Below are 24804 nucleotides of genomic sequence, written 5' to 3'. Positions count from 1 at the left end.
CTATTGTACACAATTATACAGTTTGCATTTATCCTCATTGATAATCTTTTCATAGGCCTGTTAAACCATGCTTGCTAAGGTGCTTAATCCACTTGTTAATGTTTGGTATATTACATTTGGTATGACCAAAATAAATGACATATCCAATATAGTATACAAAATTTTTTTTTTTAATTTTTTTCAAAAAAACTTTTTAAAAGCATAGTTAAAAATAGAAAATAAAAATTAAAAAATTAAAAAAAAAAAATAAAAAATAATAAAATGAGAATACAAGTGAAAAGAAATAAAAAAAAAATATAAAAAATATATATATAAAAATAATAAAGATGGACAAAAATAAAGAAATAATTAAAAACTTTTTACAATAAACACAAAAATGAATTAGTGCTGGTAATTATTATAATATAAATCTAATAGTGTATATTAATATGGTTATGAAACTCGTAATGACAGTGTAGGTAAGGACTATGTGCAAGGAGGCATACACTAAAATTATTGCTAACTATTACCCAGGTAGACCTTACACCATTATAATAATGGTATAAGAATGTATGACCCATCAGGTAGTAAAGACCTATCTCTTATAAAAGAGGTGGGTATACCACTAGGTGCCCCATATACACCACCTATATAATACCTTTACATAGGCGCCTGAGGGTTCCCTATTATATAATATAACTATGAGATAGAAATAAAACATGCAACGAAAGCTTTCATACATGGTATGGTACAAGTATGAAGCAGGAACAGATTAGTTACATTCTAGAGGGTTTAAAGATAGCCATGGAGTGTAACTATTTCTGGTACGATAAGAAATACTATGTACAAACTAAGGGTGTCGCAATGGGAGCGCGCTACGCCCCAAGCGTAGCTAATTTATTCATGGACATGTGGGAAGACAAGTATATCTACAGCAAGAACATACCCCAGATTAAGATGTATAAAAGGTATATAGATGACCTGATCATCCTATGGGATGGAACACCGGAGAGCCTTACTAAATTCCTTGAGAATCTAAACATCAATAAATATGGTATCACGTTTACCGGGAAGTGGAGTTATGAAAAGATTGACTACCTGGACCTAGAAATTTTCAAAGTAAGGGACACATTATCTACCCATACATTTTTTAAAGCGACGGATCTCAACGGGTATATCCCTACCTCCAGTTGTCATCACCCACGATGGAAATCTAATGTCCCTAAAGGACAACTGTTGCGTATATGTAATACGGTTGAGGATTTTAGCAATCAGGCCGACATCTTAATTAAAGGATTCCAAGAAAAGGGATATGACAAGGATAGACTTTTAAAATTAAAAGCAGATATCATGAAGATGGATAGAACCTTCCGTCTCCTGAATAAGAATAGAAACAATAGCAAGGAAGCTGACATAACTTTTATCACCGGGTTTAATAGTCAATTCAGAGACTTTGAAAGAATAATAAGAAAGTATTGGGCGATCCTCAAGGAAGATCTTATCTTATCAAAAATCTTACCCGGTAAACCTAAGTTTGTATACAGGAAGGCACCTAATTTAAGAAACCATTTAGTGAGAAATGTCATAGATCCCCCGCAGTCCATTAAAATTTGTCCTGACTTGAAAGGATTTTTCAGATGCCAGAGGTGTCTACCATGTAGAGTTGCTAAGCGGCAACCGAGAAAGAAGATCGCATTTAAATCATGCACTGACCACAAGGAGTATCGCATCAACCAACTAATCACTTGCCGAAGCACACATGTTACGTACATTATAGAATGCCCTTGCCACCTCCAATATGTGGGGAGAACCACCCGCCCCCTCTTTGTTCGGATTAGGGAACATATTAAAAACATCAGAAAAGGGTTCCCTAATCACAGCTTGTCCAGGCATTTTGATGAGGTCCACCATAGAGACCCTAGTGGACTTATTTTCTACGGTATCGATTCAGTAAAAGAACATTGGCGTGGAGGGAATAGAGAAACTCTAATTTCTAGAAATGAAACTAGCTGGATATACCAGCTAGGATCTCTTGCCCCTAAAGGATTAAACCTGGATATAGATCTAAACTGTTACATAGCTAATCCCTAAACACCTACAAATATCAACGTACTCAGATGTAGGGGGTGAGAGAAAGGTTAATACACCTATATACCCATAATTAATGGAAGCTCAATTAAAATCTTCCGCTCTTGTTCTCAGTTTTTTTCCCGTCTCTGGTTTTAGGCCTTTATGTAATTAGACCCATCTTTATTCAATCAAAGTAGGGTCATACCTTTAGTCACCAACCTTAAGTAACCATATCATGTTATGGACGTCTAGGTAAGCTGTCAGCTTAGTGTCAATGATAGATTAGGCATACATATACAGGGGGATATGGGGTATCAGAGAAAAATGGTTTAAAGACATGGGCTAGTAAGCAACATGGTAACATAGGTTAACATGCATACATTTCTTATAGCTGTAATTCCTTCATACATTTTTAATTTAATAAATATTGGGAATTCCAGGCCCCTAAGCATGGTCAACACATGGGGCAGGACGTACCTTGATAACTTATGACACCATGTATGAAAGCTTTCGTTGCATGTTTTATTTCTATCTCATAGTTATATTATATAATAGGGAACCCTCAGGCGCCTATGTAAAGGTATTATATAGGTGGTGTATATGGGGCACCTAGTGGTATACCCACCTCTTTTATAAGAGATAGGTCTTTACTACCTGATGGGTCATACATTCTTATACCATTATTATAATGGTGTAAGGTCTACCTGGGTAATAGTTAGCAATAATTTTAGTGTATCCCTCCTTGCACATATTTTTAGTCCTTACCTACATTGTCATTACGAGTTTCATAACCATATTAATATACACTATTAGATTTATATTATAATAATTACCAGCACTAATTCATTTTTGTGTTTATTGTAAAAAGTTTTTAATTATTTCTTTATTTTTGTCCATCTTTATTATTTTTATATATATATTTTTTATATTTATTTTTAATTTCTTTTCACTTGTATTCTCATTTTATTATTTTTTATTTTATTTTTTTTTATTTTTTTTTTTTTTTTTTCTATTTTTAACTATGCTTTTAAAAAGTTTTTTTGAACAAATTTTTTTAAAAAATGTTTTGTATACTATATTGGATATGTCATTTATTTTGGTCATACCAAATGTAATATACCAAACAGTTAACAAGTGGATTAAGCACCTTAGCAAGCATGGTTTAACAGGCTTATGAAAAGATTATCAATGAGGATAAATGCAAACTGTATAATTATATACAATAGATTAGGAATCACATATGCTGCCTTTCTGATATATAGATCAGCGGCTTTATCACTCCCACACCCCCCGAGCGATATTACCATAATTAGGGGAGGGTGTGTGAAGACCGAAGGACTATATTATAGTGTGAAGCGTCGACACCGTCTTTGAGAACGTTCTATGACGAAACGCGTAAGACGGAGTCATGCTCACACGTCATACCCGGAAGAACAGGCTGGAACGCAAGGTGGGACGCACGCTCGGATCTGATTCCTAGTCTCATCCTTGTCTGCAGCCGTGTTTGCACTGGATCTACGGTTTTAAATATTTGTATATTTCAATAAACTGGACATACTTCACCACGGAAGCCCCCTGTTTCTTTCTTTCTTTACGGTGGAGGATAAAACAGATTGGTGGTGGGAAGTTGTGGAGAAGCCCAGCCCTGGAACGCATGGTTGGAATTCTAAGCTGAATCACTGGAGTGATCCCACGGAGCAGAGGAAAGCAAGCAGGATTTCTTCGGAGACATCCACCCCAAGACACCCACTCCTTCGCTCAGTACCCCTGTGGGGGTGATTGACTCTGGTGAGTGGGGGAGCACGAGGGGAGCACTTCAAGTCACCAGCTGATATGAGCACGGAAGTCACTGTTTATTGTCCCTGGCATCCATGAACTGCACATTGACTGGACTTTGTTCTTTATATAAATTTCTATTTCCCACAGAGACTCTCGGGCTGCGGGGGTGTTTGTTTACAGAGATTTTTTAACATATATGGTTATATGCTAGAGCCTTATTAACAATTTTACACACACAGCTGTTTGTATAGATTTTGTTTTTATATCACATGAGTCTCACTGCGGTTTAATATATGGTAGCATGGAGGTCAGTTTTACTGATCATTTTTTCTAAACTAGCATATATGGGAGGTCATACACATGATACTGTATTGGTATTTAATATTAACTAGAGTTTTCCACTATTGTTGTCGTCAGCCCCACAGGGGGCGTTACACTGTCACAATGCTTTAGATCTTTGGGGTTATTACTGTCCATATATATTTTTTACATATTTTTTAGTAATACACGGCACTTACTTTCACTTTTTCTAAAGGATTGTACACATAGTTTTATTTATTTTTATTTTTATTTTTATCTTCATTTATTTTGACCTTTACACATATGGTAGCTCTTTTGATTAATCATAGATCATAGTCATTTTCACATATGTTTTTAGCATACAGTTTCTCATTTGTATATTTCACTTAGATATTGCTTGATTTAATGTGTTTATACATCCTTCGTTAATTAAATATTGTTAATAGGGCAGCGCCAATTTTCCCAACCACTCCTTACATAATGAAACCTACTTGGTCACGATGTATAAGATTTCTTATAAATCTATTCAATCTAGTAGCAAGAACCTTAGCTAAAATCTTGATGTCTAGGTTCAACAGAGAAATATAATGATAATTCAACCAAATTGTATCATCTGTGTGGGGTTTGGGAAGCATGCATATAATCGCTGTCAAAGTTTCCTGTCTAAAAGACTGACCTTTGAGAAGGGAACTGAAGGCATTGGCTAAAACAGGAGGTAAAGTTTCTGTGAAAGTAAGAAAATATAGAGCAGAGAACCCATTAGGTCCAGGTCTCTTATTAAGTTTCAACGTTTTTATAGCATTGAGCACTTCATTGGCTGAGATCTGATCTTCTAGCAAGTCTGTTTATATTTGAGATAATGAAGGAAGAGAGATATGGGAGAAAAGATCATCTGCCTTAGAGGTATCCAGCTCCTTTTAGGGTGAATATAATGTCGCTAAGTTTGATCTAAACTTTTGTAATATTTTAACAGGGTCATTAGAATAAATATCTCTGGAAATCTTCAGGCGTATTGGTTTAGAGGGTTTTTGGTATGATTTAAGTGTATAGGCCAAAAGTGTGTCATGTTTATTTGCCTTAATGTAATAATTATGGCGGGATCTTTTTAAGTGTTTTGTCAGCTGATTCTGTAGGAAATAAATCAAATTCCAGTTTGGCCTTGTCTAATTTAAGTTTTAACTTCGGAGAAAGGTTATTTTGAAACACCATATAACATGCGTTAAAGTCTGCTTCTAATTTACTGTACAGTGTTCTGCACTCCCTATTAAAAAGTGTAGCTTGCTGTACAGTCTGACACACAGCAACACCTATCTTGGTAAAGAGCCTCTGACGGAGGCTCTTTACCACGTGATCAGCTGTGTCCTGTGACCTGTCCATGGCTGGGTATGGAGACGGGTGAGGGGAAGATGTCCCCCACACGTCTCCATACTATAGCAGGGCAGAAGCCATGTCAAAACGTCACTTCCGCCCATACGTCTTAAAGGCACATTTTTCTGTTATCATTTTTTCAAATGACAAATTTTTATTTTTTTTTGCATTTAAGTCCAAATATGAGATCTGTGGTCTTTTTGACCCCAGATCTCATATTTAAGAGGACGTGTCATGCTTTTATTCTATTACAAGGGATGTTTACATTCCTTGTAATAGGAAGAAAAGTGACCCAATTTTAAGAACACTGAAAAAATAAATAAAATCAAGTAAAATAAATAAGAAAAAATTTTTTTTTTAAAAAAGCCCCGTCCCGACGAGCTCGCGCGCAGAAACGAAGGCATACGTGAGTAGCGCCCGCATATGAAAACACATGTGAGGTATTACCGCAATCATTAGAGCAAGAGCAATAATTCTAGCCCTAGAACTCCTCTGTAAGGCAAAACATGCAACCTGTATAATTTCTTAAACGTCGCCTATGGAGATTTTTAGGGGAAAAGTTTGACGCCGTTCCACAAGCGGGCGCAATTTTGAAGCGTGACATGTTGGGCATCAATTTACTCAGCGTAACATTATCTTTCACAATATAAAAAAAAGGGGCTAACTTTACTGTTGTCTTATTTTTTTTATTCAAAAAAGGGAATTTTTTCCAAAAAAAGTGGGCTTGTAAGACAAAAAGTATTGCAATGACCGCCATTTTATTCTCTAGGGTGTTAGAAAAAATGTATAATGTTTGGGGGTTCTAAGTAATTTTCTACCAAAAAAAATTGTTTTTAACTTGTAAACACTGAGTCTGAAAAAGAGGCCTGGTCTTTAAGTGGTTGAATTGAAACAATAAAAATTAAATATTCCTTTAAATATCGTGCCTGGGGGGTGTCTATAGTATGCCTGTAAAGTGGCACAGTTTTCCCTGTTTTAGAACACTACCGCAAAATGACATTTCTAAAGGGAAAAAAAGTAATTTAAAATTGATCGCGGCTGTAAAAACATGCTTTTAGTAGCTTTTTGCATTGGCGTTAATGCGCGTTTAGCCAAGCTAGCTTTTAGCAGCGTTTCTCTGCCGCTATTTAAAATCAATGGTTCCCTATGAGAGCCCATTGATTTGAATAGAAGTCGTACCACAAGTCGGATCATGATGATCTGACTTGCGGTGCAGCTTGTGTGCTCAGGGTAATCAAAGAGAACCCTCGCCAAAATGAAAAAAAAAAAAAAAAACTGCCGTGGGGTTCCCCCCAAGACCATACCAGACCCTTATCCGAGCATGTAGCCCGACAAGTCAGCAAAGGTTGGGAGTGAGCGAGCGCCCCCCCCCCTCCTGGACCATTTCAGGCCACATGCCCTCAACATGGGGCAGGGGGGCTACAACACAAATCAGTGTTTATTATTTAGTCTGTAGGAAAATTATAGAGTCCACAAACTATGGTATACTTTATATATCTAAAATTGATCAATCTTGATGTACTGAGTGCCTATCTCATTTCGAAAATGCTGGGGCAGTACAAATATCCCCCAAATGACCCCTTTTTGGAAAGTAGACAGTCCAAGGTATTAAGGAAGCGGAATGGCGTGTTTTTTGAAATTGTAATTGTTTATCACAATTTTTTGGAAAATGAAGAAATGAATAACAAAATTGTTTCTTTCACGGTTTTTATTTTTTTTTTACAAACTGTCACCATTGCAGTACAGCGTCATTATATAACTGGTGTGGCGGTGAACAGGAACATTAACTGGTGACAGTATAAAAAAAAAAAATAATAATTTTTTTTTCAAATTTGTTTTTCCTTTTAATTACTTTTTTTTTAACACACTGTGACCAGAGCAGTACAGTGTTACCTTTGGTAACCTTGTACTACTTTTGGGAAGTGATTAGGATTTTTTTTAATTTTTTTTACATATGATTGCTTATACCAGTGAATTTCACTGGTGTAAGCAACCATTTTACTGAATGAAACTGATTCATTCCGTGTATATTGTTGTGATTAGCTGTGATTGGCCACAGCTAATCACATGGTATAGATGGGCAGTGATTGGCCATCTCTGTACCTTGTGATCCCTGTGACCAATCAAAGCTAGCAACACAGTTGTACACAATGAATGGCATGAATCAAAGCCATCCATTGTTTATAATTGTCAAATGATCTTCTGTGATTGGTCACAGTGATCACATGGTACCGGCAGCGGACCCTCAGACATCAGCTGTGTTCGGCTGTGTTTGGTCATATGATGTCCACCCAGAACGTCGAATGCCCCGCCCAGCCTATTGTCAAATGACAGACGAAATTGTTAAATAACAAACATGTCAATACTTACCTGCTCCATGCAGTGGTTTTGTACAGAGCAGCCCCAATCCTTCTTTCCTTTGGTTCCCTGTCTGTGCTCCTTGCCCCTCCCTCTTACCGAGTGCCCCTATAGCATACAGTCACACATGGAGTGCAGCTTGGCCCCGCCCCCTGTCTCTCCTTAATGGCTCACTGCCTGTGATTGACAGTAGCAGGAGCCAATGGCTCCCGCTGTTGTCTCAGCCAATGAGGAGGAAGAGACCCGGGAGAGCTTCTGCTCTCATGCACATCGCTGGATCGAGATGGACTTAGGTTAAGTATTAGGAGGGGCTGCTGCATACAGGAGGTTTTTTACCTTAATGCATAGAGTGCATGAAGGAAAAAAGAATTGGACCTTTACGACCACTTTGAACTTATTCGGCTTCAAATGACAGTAGAGGGAATTCTGGGATGAGAATTCCATGATTACAACACTCACTCATAGTTAATAAAAGGAAATTCTCTGGTCTGGTTTACACATAAAAGTTCCCAATTAGTCATTGGGAATTTTTTTTTAAATTTCTTAAGTGTTCTTGAGCAAAATAAAAACATAAATAACCTGCCAATGCAGAGCGCAATAAAGAGAACTTATAACAATTATTGTATTCACTTTTAACAGTAAAGCATTTGGTACACCAACTTTCACATGTACATGCTATATAACATTTGCAGGTGTGTCAAAAAGCAATCAACTGCAATAAATTTTTAGTCGCGATGCTGATTTAATCTTCAATCTATCAGACCGTATATGTCATATTAGACTAATGTCCTAGGAAGTTCAGATAAGCAATTGTGGCAAAATACAAAGAACATTATTTCACATACTGTATATATCTATCTATCTTTTGGAACCTTGCTGACCACCAATCTTTTATTACACAGGTGTAACCAGTAACACATGAAAAGCACAGCCAACAACCTTGTAATCTAGTACCGTATATATTTTACATTCTTCTCACTATTCCTAAACAACATTATTTCCCAACTTCATATCTTTGATCAAGATATAACATCTGTCCTTATATGCTTTATATTTACAAGAGTAAAGCTTCCTATATATAGTATCTTTTTTGTAATAACCGGAAATTAAAATATAATAAACATATCCAGACATTTAAATCTGCATATTTATAAGTATAGTTGTTGGCTAATTTTTCTGTTTGTAGATTGTTTGTCAATATACGATACATACATGATTGGTTGGTCTTACATTGATGTTTCACTCCAAAGACAGCAGGCAGCAGAGATATCAATACAAGCATCCGCAGCTCCATTGCAATGCTTCGCTAGCTTCCAAGACAAATGAAAGTAATTTGAAGGTTTGCAGTTTTATACACTTTACTTCCTGTTCTCCTACACACAGGTATAGCTTGGGGGAAGGGAAGATTGCTGTCATGTGTTTTCAACCTTAAGGTAGTATTAAACCATCCGTAAAAAGTACACCTCACTTTAAACACATATTATATCTTCCATAAATACAGCATGGGGCATGGGGTCTTTGGTCTTTAATCATGTAATATAAATCCGGTGGTGGCCCATCCATTGGGAGCGCCGCCCCCCCAAAGCTACTCATAAAAAATAAATAAATACTGGCCCTTTAACTGTGTGCGGGATGCTAGACACAGGTGTATGGGAAGCATTAGCATTACATGATTCTGATGGTGACATGTGATGTAAAGGAGGACTTTGATGATGACATCTAATGTAAAGGGGGGCTCTGAAGGGGAAATCTAATATAAAGGGGGGCTCTGGTAGTAACATCTAATGTAAAGGAAGACTCTGATGGTGACATCTAATGTAAAGGGGAGCTCTGATGGGGACATCTAATGTAAAGGAGGGCTCTGATGGTGACATCTAATGTAAAGGGGGGTTCTGATTGGGACATCTAATGTAAATGGGGACTCTGGCGGGGACATCTGCTGTAAAGGAGGAATCTGATGGGGACATCTAATATAAAGGGGGACTCTGATGGTGACATCTGATGTAAAGGAGGACTCTGATGGGGACATCTAATGTGAAGTTGGACTCTGATGGGGACATCTAATATAAATGGGGACTCTGATGGGGACATCTAATGTGAAGTTGGACTCTGATGGGGACATTTATATAAAGGGGAACTCTGATGGGGACATCTGCTGTAAAGGGGGACTCTGATGGGGACATCTGATGTAAAAGGGGATTCTGATGGGGACACCTGATGTAAAGAAGGACTCTGATGGGGACATCTTATGTAATGGGAGACTCTGATGGGGACATCTGATGTAAAGGAGGACTCTGATGGGGACATCTGATGTAAAGGGGGACTCTGATGGGAAAATCTGATGTAAAGGGGGATTCTGATGGGGACATCTGATGTAAATGACTACTCTTATGGGAACATCTGTTGTAAAGGGGGACTCTGATGAGGACACCTGATTTATAGGGGGATGCTGATGGGGATACCTGCTGTAAAGGGGGACTCTGAATGGGACACCTGAGGTATAGGAGGATGCTGATGGGGACACCTGTGGTAAAGGGGGCACTCTCAAAGTACCGGCCTGTGGACCGGTTACAAATGGCCCGCAGGCAGGGCCAATCCTAGGCAGGTGGCAGCGGCTGGGAGCTTTCTCTCTCCGTCTCCTCTCCCCTGCATGCTGCTGCAGCCCAGCGCGCACAACACAGGAGAGCGGAGGGAGGATCCGCCCATCGCCCCGCCCACCTAGTTCTATCAAGAAGTGCCTGCTATCGAATAGTGCCCGGAACGAACTGCGCATGCGCCCTACGTAATACCACAACAGCTGACCTTACAATCAGCTGTTGTGTCGGCGAGACGGCGCATGCGCACAATAGCTGACTGAAAACATTTTTCAGTCAGATTGTGCCGAGGCACATTCATGTAGGTGAGGGACGGAATTTAACATGAAGGGGGCGGATGTTTTTATTAATGGCCAATGCTGATCTAACATGAAGGAGGCAGATGTTTTCAAGGATGGCCACTGCTGCAAAGATGGGGGCAGAATTTTAAACATTTAGCTAGCTAAATAGTCCCTCCAGAAAGAATAGCAGATAAAGATTTATTTAGCAGATTTGTTTGTACATTGTTAAAAATTCCGCCCCCATCTTTGCAGCAATGGCCATCACTGAAAACATCCGTGTCCTTCATGTTAAATTCCACCCTTCACCTACATGAACACTCCTCGGCAGCGCGAGGCACAATCTGACTGAAAAATGTCTTCAGTCAGCTATTTTGCGCAGGCGCGGTCTCGCCGACACAACAGCTGATTGTAAAATCAACTGTTGTGCTATTACGTATGGCACATGTGCAGTTTGTCCCGAGCACTATTCAATAGCGAGCACTTCTTGACAGAACACTGGCCCCGGATCAAGGGTCCTGCTGCCACCTCGGGGTTTGTGGCGTTCTCAGGGTGCCCTGCCACTAGGCCTGTGATGAAGCCAGGACCTGAGAGGAGGAGAGGACTCTGGAGGCAAAAGATCAGGCCACCAGCTGACTGCCAGGAGGAGAGGTAAGTGAGCCATCACACAGAGGCTGAGTAAAGTCCTTAGTTGCATGACTGGGGTTGAAATTTGTGAAGACAGGGTATTTGTGGAGTGTGTGTTTGTGTGTGTGGGGGGGTGGTATTTGTGGAGTGGAGTGTGGGGGGATATTTGTGAAGTGGTGTGGGGAGATATTTGTGAAGTGAAGTGTGGGGGGGTAGTTGTGTGAAGTGGAGTGTGGGGGGGTATTTGTGGAGTGTAGGGGGTAATACTGGGTGTTAATAGTGCGTCCGCTGACACCAGTGCTGGTGGTTAATAGTGCTTCCGCTGACACCAATGCTGGGGGTAATATTGCGTCCGCTGACACCAAAGCTAGGGGTTAATGTTGCGTCTGCTGACACCAGTGCTGGGGGTTAATATTGTTTCTGCTGACACCAGTGCTGGGGGTTAATATTGCATCCACCACCACCAATGCTGAGGGTTAATATTGCGTCCCCTGACACCAGTGCTGGGGGTTAATAGTACGTTCACTGACACCAATGCTGGGGGTTAATATTGCGTCTGCTGACACCAATGCTGGGGGTTAATGTTGCGTCCGCTGACACCAGTGCTGGGGGTTAATAGTGCGTCCGCTGACACCAATGCTGGGGGAAAGGACAGTTTGCATGCGGCCCCTATTGGATGTAAAAATTTGTCCTGTGGCCCTCAGGTAATTTGAGTTTGAGACCCCTGCTCTATATTGCCAACATTCCTATCAGTACATTAAAACTAGACTAGATCACAATACAACCCCTAAAAAAATGTCGTAAAGGGATGAGTCCCAGCTAGAGAATTCCAATGTATTTCAATTTAATTGCCATATAAATCTTCTTCGGGGAAAGGATTTGCGCTGTAAAAATTATATATTTAACATATTACCATTGATTTATTCATAATGTAATTTAGCTGATTAACCTCCCTGACGGTATTCCCAAGTGTGGCTCGGGGGTGGATTTTCAGTACCAAAAGTGGTAACCCTGAGTCACACTCGGGATTGCATCGCAGGATCCAGGTATAGTTTACTTACCTTGTCCCCAGGATCCTGCGATGTCTTTCCGCTTTGTGCGCGGCTGTGTCTCCGCTCGATTCATCACAGAGCCGAGCTCTGTTCCCTGCGAGCGTTGCAACACATGGGGACCGAGCACGGCGCCAAATTCAAAAAATGAAACACACACTATACATACCACTGTAATCTTACAGATTACATTACTGTATGAAATGATTTCACATCCCCTTTGTCCCTAGTGGTTTCTCCAGTGCCCTGCATGAGTTTTATATTATAAATACTGTTCTTTCTGCCTGGAAACTGGAGATTGTCCATAGCAACCAAAACCGTCCCTTTACATCAAAAGCGGTTTTAGACCAGCTAGAAAACAGCGATAATCAATTAGAATCACTTGCAGAATTGAGAGATAGTGATTTGTGGGGAAATTCGTCATCAAACAATGAAAGTAATGACAGTGACTATTCTGCAACTGAGCAAATTTCAGTGTTTTTGATTTGATTACATTATTGAATAATTTTTATTATTATTATATTATTATTTGTTATAATTATTTATAGTATTTATGATATTATAATTTATTATTTTGTGTTTCAAACTTTATCATACCCGGGATGTCTACTAGACTCTTGTTTGGACAGATTTAAGTGTGTTATTCCTAAGAATTACAGGCCTACAATATAAAACGCCAAATTTCTATGCAAAAGAATTGTACTGCTTTCAGCATCAAAAATCTGAAATAATCATACCGCCAGGGAGGTTAAGAACCAGGACATTAACACATGCAATATGTTACCATTGAAGATTGAACATTGAAGTAGCCAGAGCTTAAAAACTGATGCCCTAAATCTGAGGTCACAGGTCCACAAAGGTCACCTGGGGCAGCATATGCCCATGCAAGGGACCATGGACATGCCTGAAAGAAACCCAGGGAGACAGAAGCACAGATGGTCAGTAATGTATAGGTAAGCTAATTAGGTGGACTCATACATCTAAACCAGGGACCTCCAGCTGTTGCAAAACTACAAGTCCCATCATTCCTCTGCCTCTGGGTGTCATGCTTGTGGTTGTCAGAGTCTTTCTATGCCTCATGGGACTTGTAGTTCTGCAACAGCTGGAGGTCCGTTAATTGCATATCCCTGATCTAAACTAAGAATGAGCCCAATATAACCAACTCTAGCCACAACCATACACTATGATCCTTAAAAGAAATAAAGTAGATAAGATCATATAATGTCAGTGCATAAATAAAAAAACAGGGCCATTAAAAGACCTCATGTGTCCAAGAGGGAGTTGTATGTCAACTAAGATTTAGGTAAAAAAATAATAATAGCTCTTAGGCCAATAATCTAAAAATTTAGAATGAATTAAGCAGAAACTTTCATTAGAAGAAATATTAACCCCCTCGGTTAGCATGTCTACACCCTAGTGTAGGGTTTACACTTGAAAAATTCCCATAACATCAAAATAAAATCTAATAACTTGGACTGTCCTGTTGGTCTCACACCAGTGATGAATCATTTGCTGCTGCTTAATAATTTCCAAAAAAGCATGTATGGTCTACCTCCCTCTAGCCCCAGATACAAAGGTGATAGCTTTTTTGGCAATTATTAAGCAGCCAAAATGTATTCTGCTCCATTTCATTGGTAAAAATAACCCAAATCAGTGTACTGTATATTTTTTATTCTACAAACTATGGTAATACTGTATATATCTGAAAATTGATCAGTCCTGATGTACTGATCTCCCATTTCTCGGGGCCCTAAAATGCAAAAAGGGTACAAATATCCCCAAAATAACCCCTTTTTGGAAAGTAGACAGTCCAAGGTATTTAGTAAGAGGCATGGTGAGTTTTTTGAACTTATACATAGTTACATAGTAGGTGAGGTTGAAAAAAAGACACAAGTCCATCAAGTCCAACCTATGTGTGTGATTATATGTCAGTATTACAATGTATATCCCTGTATGTTGTGGTCGTTCACATCCTTTCCGCTCTTACAGTAAAGAACCCTCTACGCAGTTTATGGTTAAACCTCTTTTCTTCTAATTTTAATGAGAGGCCACGTGTCTTATTAAACTCCCTTGTGCGGAAAAGTTTTATAGCTATTGTGGGGTCACCAGTATGGTATTTGTAAATTTAAATCATATCCCCTCTCAAGCGTCTCTTCTCCAGAGAGAATAAGTTCAGTGCTCGCAACCTTTCTTCATAACTAATATCCTCCAGTCCCCTTATTAGCTTTGTTGCCCTTCTCTGTACTCACTCCATTTCCAGTATATCCTTCCTGAGGACTGGTGCCCAGAACTGAACAGCATACTTCAAGTGAGGCCGGACCAGAGTCTTGTAGAGTGGGAGAATTATCACTTTATCTCTTGAGTTAATCCCCTTTTTAATGCATGCCAATATTCTGTTTGCTTTGTTAGCAGCAGCTTGGCATTGCATGCCATTGCTGAGCCTATCATCTACTAGGACCCCCAGGTCCTTTTCCATCGTTGATTCCCCCAGAGATTCTCCCTCCAGTGAGTATATTGCATTCATATTTTTGCCACCCAAATGCATTGTTTTACATTTTTCCACATTAAACCTCATTTGCCATGTAGTTGCCCACCACATTAATTTGTTCAGATCTTTTTGCAGGGTCTCCACATCCTGCGGAGAAGTTCCTGCCCTGCTTAGCGTAGTATCGTCTGCAAATACAGAGATTGAACTGTTTACCCCATCCTCCAGGTCGTTTATGAACAAATTAAATAGGATTGGTCCCAGCACAGAACCCTGGGGGACCCCACTTTCCACCCCTGACCATTCTGAGTACTCCCCATTTATCACCACCCTCTGAACTCACCCTTGTAGCCAGTTTTCAATCCATGTGCTCAACCTATGGTCCATGCCAATGGACCTTACTTTGTACAGTAAACGTTTATGGAGAACTGTGTCAAATACTTTTGCAAAATCCAGATACACCATATCTACGGGCCTTCCTTTATCTAGATGGCAGCTCACTTCCTCATAGAAGGTTAATAGATTGGTTTGGCAAGAACGATTCTTCTTGAACATATGCTGATTACTGCTAATGATACCCTTTTCATTACTAAAATTCCCTAAAGTTCCTGCACGCTCTGCTTCTGCTGCCAAGTGTCTCATGTCCATTAAACAGAGTACAAGAACTGTTGCCGATTACGCCATTGAATTACGTACTCTGGCAGCAGAGGTTGCTTGGAACAATGAGGCCCTCGTGGCTGCTTTTTCTTGTCTCTTGGATATCATCAAGGATGAGAATGCAACCCGAGATATACCCACTGAGCTGGAGAAGTTGATCACATTTGCCATCCTCATTGACTTCAGACTCAGAGAAAGACTCCCTTTTAAGGAGCGCTTGCGGAAGCCTCCTGTACATTTGTCTCTGAACTTTGGAGTCCCACCCTTGCCTCCCTCACCTCCCATGCCTCCTGGTACCAAGTCAGTCTGTGAAGATGAACCCATGCACTTGGGCTTCACGCGTCTCTCTGTGGATGAGAGAACCCTTAGGAGGAGGGAGAGATTGTGCCTTTATTGTGGCTAAACAGGTCACTTTTTGAAGTCTTGTCCTACCCGTCCAGGGAATGCCCGAACTTTGAGGTCCTGTCATGGACAGACCTTAGGTAGCATTGTTTGGTCCCTAGTCCAGAAGGGTAAGCCCCTGGTTTCGATTACCCTTTCTTGGGCTGAGTTGTCCGTCAAGATACAGGCTCTAATCGACTCTGGGGCTGCAGGACTGTTCATTGATGCTGCCTTTGTATCAAAGCAGTTGATTCCGCTCCAGCTGCGTGACACTACACTTGCCATTGAGGCGTTTGACGGGACACCTCTACAGCCTGCCCATGTGACTCTTGATACTGTTCCATTGTCCATGGCCGTAGGGGCTCTTCACCATGAGATAATCCAATTCCAAGTTATTTCCTCACCAAAGTTATTGGTTCTCCTTGGTTACAGAGGTACAACCCCTCTTTTGATTTGACCCATGCTGAGGTTCTCTCCTGGTTGCCATAATGCAGTAAGATATGCTTCCAGAAGGTAGCCAAGGTCCTGTGCACCTCTTCACTCTCCTCCCTGCCGGTGGAGTACCGCGATTTTAAAGATGTCTTTGAGAAAGGTCAAGCCAGTATTTTGCCTCCACACTGGTCGTGTGATTGCGCAATTGACCTTCAACCTGGTGCCATGCTCCCTCGTTGGCCAGGTTTACCCTTGTCGGTCTTGGAGGATAAGGCCATGGAGGAGTATGTTGCAAACGCACTTTCTCGAGATTTCATTCGCAAATCCTTGTATCCTGCTGGTGCTGGTTTCTTCTTTGTGAAGAAGAATGGTGAACTGAGACCTTGTATTGATTATAGGGGTCTCAATCGTTTCACGATTAAGAATGCCTATCCGATTCCATTAATTACAGAGTTATTTGACCGCCTCAAGGGAGCAACGGTTTTAAAAAAAACTTGATTGAGAGGGGCATACAATCTCATGAGGATTAAGGAGGGCAACGAGTGAAAAACTGCGTTTAATACCAGAATAGGCCATTATGAGTACCTCGTAATGCCTTTTGGCCTTTGTAACTCCCCAGCAGTTTTCCAGGAATTTATTAACGATGTCCTCCGAGATTTGTTGCAGTTATGTGTGGTGGTTTATCTTGAAGATATCCTCATATTTTCCAAGTCCCTGGAGAGCCTCCACACAGATGTCTGTCGTGTGCTTCAGAAACTAAGAGAGAACAATCTCTTTTGTAAATTGGAGAAGTGTGAATTCCATCGTGAACAGGTTAAATTCCTGGGTTATGTTATTTCCACTACTGGTTTTTCGATGGACCCAGAGAAACTTTCAGCAGTCCTACAGTGGCCCCGACCTGTGGGTTTACGTCCTCTGCAGCGTTTTCTACAGTTAATTGATGATCTTACACTATCAGATCATTCCATTCTCGTCACCATTGATGTAGAGGCCCTATACAGTAGCATTCCTCACATCTCAGGTCTCGCTGCTGTGCAGAGGGTTCTCCAACAAAATTCACGTTACGATTCCGCATTGGGTGCGTTTATCCTGAATGGCCTACAGTACATATTGCATCACAACTATTTCAGTTTCGATAACCTCCGGGTACAGGGCGTGGCTATGGGAACATGTTGTACCCCATCGTACGCCAATCTGTACCTGGGGGAGTGGGAGCAGTCCCTCCTGGATGACGAGGGCCTCATCTTATACACTAGCCACATTACCAAGTGGCTTAGGTATATTGACGACATCTTCGTCATCTGGGAGGGACGTGAGGCTAAACTTATTGAATTCTTTAACTTGATCAACATCAACAATCGGAATTTGAAATTTACCATGACCTATAATTGAGACAGTGTCACATTTTTGGATGTTCTGATTAAAATCACATCTGAAAGGAAGCTATCCAGCACTCTTTTCCGCAAGAGTACTGCTGGCAACACGGTACTTCATGCGGACAGTTTCCACCCTGTACCCCTTAAGAACTCCATTCCGTACGGGCAGTATTTGCGACTTCATCACAATTGCTCCAATGACTGCCTTTTCATTAAGGAGGCCGGAAACCTCCAAGATACAGTCGATCATGCCTTAGGAAGGCATACAATCAAACTATAAGACAATCTCGATCTAACCTGTTGTCCAAACCCAAATCCCCCAAGAGCTCTGACTCCAACCTCACTTGCATCTTTATGTGCTACTCATGTCAACATGTGGCCATCAAAAACATTCTACAATGACATTGGAACATCCTAACCGATGACCCCAAACTTAGGCATCTTGTTCCCAACCAACCAGCCATAACGTACAAACGAGCTACCTCAATTAAGGACAGACTTGTCCAAAGTGAGTACAAAAACGAACACAGAAGATCCAAACATTGCTCCATAGTTGAATCATTTCCATGTGGGCATTGTTCATATTGCCCACTAATAAGAAAAGAAAAGACTTTCTATCTTCCTAATGGAGAAACATTTAAGCCCACATACTTCGTGAATTGCCAGACTCGAGGTGTGGTATATTTCATGGAGTGTGAGTATGGCGCCTACTACATAGGCAAAATGAAGCAGGAATTTTGAAGACGTATATCCGAACATATGTAAAGCATGCAAATAGGCAACCCATACCTCCCTGTGGTAAGACATGCCGTTTTCGCACATGGTTACACAGTACCTAAAGTAACCTTTACAGCCCTTTACAGGATGCATATACCAGATAGAGGAGGTGACTGGAACAAGATCCTATTACAAAAAGAACAGAAGTGGATATTCCAGTTATAGGCCACGTCACCTCCTGGCCTTAACAAATCTATCTCGTTTGCTCCCTTCCTGCGAGGATTTTTCTCAGGTAAAACACACTAATAATGGCACGTCTATACCCGAACACCTCTTAAGGTCTGAGATTACCACCTAGGGATAGATATGTCATTTCAGTTAGTATAAGCAATGCCCCAACCATCCTTGAACCCTTTTCTACCTTTCTGGTAATTCACATGCTCCTGTTTGTTCTATTTTAGTTCATTTTGCAATTAAAAATTATGGACATGTTGGTTGAGGGACATCTCGGACAATAAGCCAGGATAAAGCCCTTACCCAGCATCTTCATTTACTGGTTTCTGCACGTCTTTATGTGTTCCCTTTAATCGGACAATTAAGACGGTATCAACTTATGTGGCTTTTGCTTTGCTCGTTATACCACTATGCCAACTTACTCACAATATCATCAGTAACATATTTAATTATCCTTAATAACATTTGGACTCTGCACTGCACTCCAACAGCCCACAGCTTAAAAAGATTTCTTTCAAAACTATGTTTTATTTATATTTATTTTTATCATACATGTATTTTTAATACATTTTATCACTGTATTCATGTATACTATACCATGGCAGTGTTCATACAACATGTATTAATGCACAGTGCACTGACACCTATGTGCTACATAATTTTTGGCTGCTAGCCTCTCTTTTTTGCTAACCTTTTGTTCTCCTTTTTCACTCCCTTGATTAGCTTGACCCTCCATGCCCGATCTGCCGGCTCATCGGGAGACAAGCCTCTGTCATAGCATATCTTCCTGGCAGGGTAGGGAGGCACAAGGGCCCTGTGCCTCCCTAAGCACCCACCAGGTGGCAGTATCACCTGGAGTGCAATTCCTCCCTGCCAGCGGCATTCCGGATCATTCCCGGATGCCGTGGCCATGCCCGCGCGCGCGAACCTTCACGTGTGCGCGTGACGTCACGCGTCCACGCGATTGCGGCGGAAAACGATGGCAGAGCCGGGATTCCCCTCTTCTGGAACGCCGGGAGAATCACACGTGGAGTGATGCTAGGCGACACCATCCCTTCCAGGGAGGATTAACTCGGGGAATTAATTGGAAGCACCTGTATACTATTGAGGTAATTTTATTAATGATATGTTCACCTATATAAGGAGATGGAGCATTCTGGGGATTCTGATGTTATCCCCATTGCTGCATCTGGACATTTACATGCCTGTAGTGCAAATTGAGGATTGGTAAGATTACCTTCACAATCTCTTTAGACCCCATGGTGTGTGTTTCACACCATGGTTGTTTGCTCATTTTAATATTATGGACAATTTTAATTAATTTACTGATATAATTTTCTGACGCTGTAGATTGTCCTATACCGTGTATATACCAAGGTGGAACACTTACGGGTGTCCTTTTTTCCCTGATTGGAAACACTATTTCTACATCACTTAAGGTAAATTCACTGCAGCTCACTCAGTTTGAGCACTTATCCACTCTTATCTTCGTTCACTTTCACGCTTTCCTGGGTGGTTTTGCTGATGTATGAGATTTGATTGCATATTTTTGGTGTGGTTTGTCATGGCTTGGTTCTCTATTTGCACTTTCATTTGTATATTCATATTCTCACTTTCACTTTCCTTCTTTCATCCTGATTTGGCATTTCCATACTTACACAGCTTCCCACACTTACCTTCACACTTTCCCCAATTCTATATTCAATTCATTTGGATTCGGTCCGTGGCCTTTTCCTCTTTCCCCCATTTTTCCTCCTCTTTCTCTCCCTCACCATTCTCACCACTTCCAACCCCCCCCCCCCCCTTTTTTTCACCCAAAAAATCCTCCCTTCCCTTCCCCTTCTTTCCTCACTAGCAATTCCTCACCTTGTTTCTTTTTCCTATCTAAATTTCCTCTTTTTTTTGTTCCTGCCACTTAGACCATCTAGTTGCAATATTTGATATTTAGTACACATAAAGTGTACATGTTTAAATATAATACATACCATATAAGAAAATCTTTATCATCCTCTTTAGCCGTTCATTCATTACACACAATACTTCCACTACAGGTTTTGCTTTCCCTTCCCCATTGCCTCCCTGAGTTTTTGGGATTACCTGTAGTGTGACTCCTCGTAAGGCACGCACGAACAGTTGGCTCCCTCGTTCATTATGTCGACTGATCAGAAACGCTGGGATCAAGCAAGGGGTTGTTTTCATACAGAGGCTATCCAATATGGCTTAATACAATGTGATTGGTAAATATGTATGAAAATATTTATTATTACTTTTGCCTAGTTATCTTCAAATTATGAATTTCAATATACGTTAACATTTTTACAGTTTACAAAAATCCTCTGAAGAAGACCCGTTGGGGTCGAAACACGTCAGTTTTCACATACAAGACTCATGTATCATTTTTCTCCATTGTGTTTGATCACTATGTATTATTATTGTATATTGTCATATCAGGGACGTTGTTTTTATAAATTCTATACCACAGCTCATGTTTTGACTATTTATGTCTAAAGCATTTTTTAATACTTTGTTACAATAAAAATGATAATTATGTTATTCCTTTTAGTATTTTTCAATTACCCTTTGCTGCCTAGAAAACCCCTCATGGGGACAATCCTCTTATTTGATATTTTCATCCAGGGTGTGCAGCTATTGTGTCTTTCCCTATATGAGTGTCTCTCATTCAATCCTGCAGCGTTTTCTTGGCTTTCCAATTATTATCGGAAGTTTATTCGTAACTTCTCTTCTCTGGTCAAGCCCCTGACTTATATGACCAGAAAGGATGGTAACCCACAGAGTTGGTCTCTGGAGTCCATTAAGGTCTTTGAGAGTCTCAAGGCTGCGTTTGTTTCTGCTCCTGTGTTGGCACATCCTGATCCTGCGTTACCTTTTATCCTTGAGGTTGATGCTTCTGAGACTGGAGTTGGTGCCCTTCTGTCTCAACGTACTACCTCTGAGAGCGCTATGCATCCATGTGGCTACTTTTCCAAGAAATTGTCACCTGCGGAGTGCAATTACAAGATTGGTGACAGAAAGCTGTTTGCGATCATTTTTGCCCTGAAAGAATGGAGACATCTCCTCAAAGGTACCACTGTGTCTGTTCTCATTCTTACTGACCATAAGAATCTTACATTCTTGTCTGAGGCTAAACGCCTTTCTCCCAGAAGGGCGCGATTGGCTCTTTTCTTGTCTAGTTTCAATTACATTGTCTCATTCTTAACCAGTACTAAGAATGTAAGGGCTGACGCTTTGTCACAGCAATTTTCCTCCACTTCCAAGATGGAGTCGGTTCCGGTTCCTGTGATTCCTCCTGATCGTATTCTGGCTACGGTTCGCACCAGTCTCACTTCTCCTTTGGGTGACAAAATTCTTGCTGCTCAGGTCCATGCTCCTCCTGAGAAACCTTGTGACTGCTGCTTTGTACCAGAGAGTCTCTGTACTGCTGTGTTCCAGACTTACCATTCTCCCAATGCTGCTGGCCACCCTGGGAAGAATTAACTCTTTTGGCCATTTCCCAATAATTCTGGTGGCCTAGTCTACGTGCTGATGTAACCACCTTCGTAGCTACCTGTTCCATGTGTGCTCAGAGTAAGACTCCACGACACCTTCCAGTGGGCCTCCTACAACCCATACCCAATGGAGAGAGGCCCTGGACCTACCTGTCTATGGATTTCATTGTGGAGTTACCCAACTCCCAGGGCAACAGTTATCCTTATGGTGGTTGACTGGTTCTCGAAAATGTCTCATTGTATTCCACTTAAGAAGTTGCCCACTTCTAAGGAACTGGCTTCCATTTTTGCTCGGGAGATCTTTCGCTTACATGGGCTACCCAAGGTGATTGTCTCGGATAGGGGTAGTCAGTTTGTGTCCTGATTCTGGCGAGCCTTTTGTACACAGTTGGGAATTTAGCTTGCTTTCTCTTCTGCGTATCACCTGCAGTCTAATGGGGCCGCAGAATGAGCCATTCAGTCCTTGGAGCAATTACTACATTTCTATATTTCTAACCATCAGAACAACTGGTCAGACCTCTTACCATGGGCGGAGTTTGCTCAAAATAGTGCCTTGAATTCTGCTTCTCGATTGTCCCCGTTTATGGCGAACGTTTCCAACCTTCCATGTTGCCTGACTTATTTGTTGCTCAAAGTATTCCTGCATTGGAGGAGCATCTCTGTGGTCTTCGGTCCACTTGGGCACAAGTCCAGGAGGCTTTGTGACATGCTAATGATAGGTACAGACTCCATGCTGACCGCAGACACCTGCCTGCGCCTTCCTACCAGGTTGGGGATAGGGTCTGGCTGTCATCTCGTAACCTCCGACTTTGTGTTCCCTCTCTACAGTTCGCACCATGGTTTATCTGGCCTTTCCGTATTCTTTGCAGGATTAATCCAGTGGCTTACGCATTAGACCTTCCTTCTAATATGCGTATCTCAAATGTGTTTCATGTCTCCTTATTTAAACCTTTGGTCTGCAACCACTTTACCACCTCGTGCCTTGTCCTCACCCTATACAAGTTGAGAACCATGAGGAGTATGAAGTACAGTCCATTGTTGACTCCCGTAGGTTCCGTGGGCGCATACAGTACCTGGTACATTGGAAAGGGTACAGTCTGGAGGAAAGCTCTTGGGTCTCATCCTCGGACATACATGCCCCTGTCTTCCTCTGTGATTTTCAAAGACGTTTTCCCCTTAAGCCTGGTGGTCCTCCGAGGGGGAGGGGTCATTGAGGAGGGGGTACTGTCAGGGCTGGGCTCAGCCCTTCCTTCTCAAAGCTGGCCGCTCAGCTGTCGGCTAATTGCTAGCTCCTATCTCTCCACAGTGACTCACCTGTTGATTATATCCTGCTCGTCAGTCCTGCCTACTTAAGCAATCCAGTCCAGATGATCTCTGCCTTCACCTTGGTCACATCTCTAGAGACGGTCTCCTGTGTTCCTGTTAAAGACTTGCTTGGCTGACAATCCTTCTGGCTCCAGATCCTGTTTGCTGTTCTACCACGTTCTTCTCTGGCTCCCTGACATTTTGGCTTGTCTGACTATCCGTTCCGGTTCCTAAACTTTGGCTATGTTTTGACTACATTTACTCTGTTTACCTTTTTTTATCAATATTAAACAAGTGTGATTTAACTGTACTTCTGTCTCAGTCTGATTCATGGTTTCTGACAATAGGATCTGAACAAGTGGGTTTTATGCCAGGTCAAGAGGCGAGAGGTAATGTGATTAAAGCAGTGAGCTTGGTTCATAGAATGCATACTGACAAAGTCAGCGGCCTTCACCTTTCTATGGATGCGGAGAAGGCCTTCAACAGAGTGCCTTGGAATTACATGTTCGCTACTTGTAGGCATATTGGGCTGGGTAGCCATATGATGTCCTGGATTTCTTCCCTTTACCACAGACCATCGGCAAGAGTCAAAATAAATGGCTCATTATCTGAACCGGTACTAATACAAAATGGTACTAGGCAGGGTTGTCCACTGTCACCGTCATTCATTCTAACCCTTGAGCCATTCATACGCACCATAAATCTCAATGCCTCTGTCAGTGGCCTAGTGGTGGGGGACAGAGAATATAAGACTGCAGCCTACGCTGATGACCTTTTTTTTTTCATATCCCAACCACACATGTCTTTTCTTAACTTACTGACAGCCTTTAACAACTTTGGATTTATTTCCAACATGAAAATAAACTACCACAAGTCTGAAGTATTAAACATAACCTGCTGTACAACAAAACTGTTCATTTCAATGGGAAACCAAAGCCATAATGTATTTAGTTTTGTTCAAGGAACCCAAGGTTGGCTAACGCTGCACTAGAGAATCAAGAATATGAAATGTATACTATAAGATAAATATAGTGAAATATAACAAGCTGCCAGCACTAAAGTCTAATACAATAACTCCAAATAAATAAGCATAAAAGGTGAGTGCAGCACTAAACAAACACCTTTTAGTGCTGCACTCACCTTTTATGCATAAAGTATTTAGGTGTATGTATTACAAGAGACCCTAATAAACTATTTGAACACAACTTCCCACCCCTATTGTCAAATATTGAGCAAGATCTCAAAACATGGTCAGTCAAAAACTTCTCATGGTTTGGAAGGGCATCTATTATTAAGATGACAATTCTGC

The 24804-nt window shown here is 41.1% G+C and overlaps 2 protein-coding genes across 15 annotated transcripts in view; one reads left to right on the top strand and one right to left on the bottom strand.

Annotated features, from left to right (window-relative positions):
* The window catches only part of LOC141106294 (C-X-C motif chemokine 11-1-like), a 49815-nt gene extending 40589 nt beyond the window's left edge, over positions 1-9226 (bottom strand). Inside the window, exon 1 of one of the 2 annotated variants that reach the window (XM_073596953.1) lies at positions 9085-9226. In XM_073596953.1, the coding sequence (XP_073453054.1) occupies positions 9085-9148 (64 nt within the window). In that variant the 5' untranslated portion in view covers positions 9149-9226. Of the gene's footprint in view, positions 1-9066 lie in introns of both variants that reach the window. The other variant, XM_073596952.1, reaches the window with a different exon arrangement.
* The window catches only part of RASSF4 (Ras association domain family member 4), a 683776-nt gene that overhangs the window by 171080 nt on the left and 487892 nt on the right, over positions 1-24804 (top strand). The window lies entirely within an intron of this gene.

Source organism: Aquarana catesbeiana, linkage group LG08, assembly GCF_042186555.1.
Source record: "Aquarana catesbeiana isolate 2022-GZ linkage group LG08, ASM4218655v1, whole genome shotgun sequence".
Classification (NCBI taxonomy): Eukaryota; Metazoa; Chordata; class Amphibia; order Anura; family Ranidae; genus Aquarana; species Aquarana catesbeiana.
This window is presented reverse-complemented; position numbering and strand designations above follow the sequence as displayed.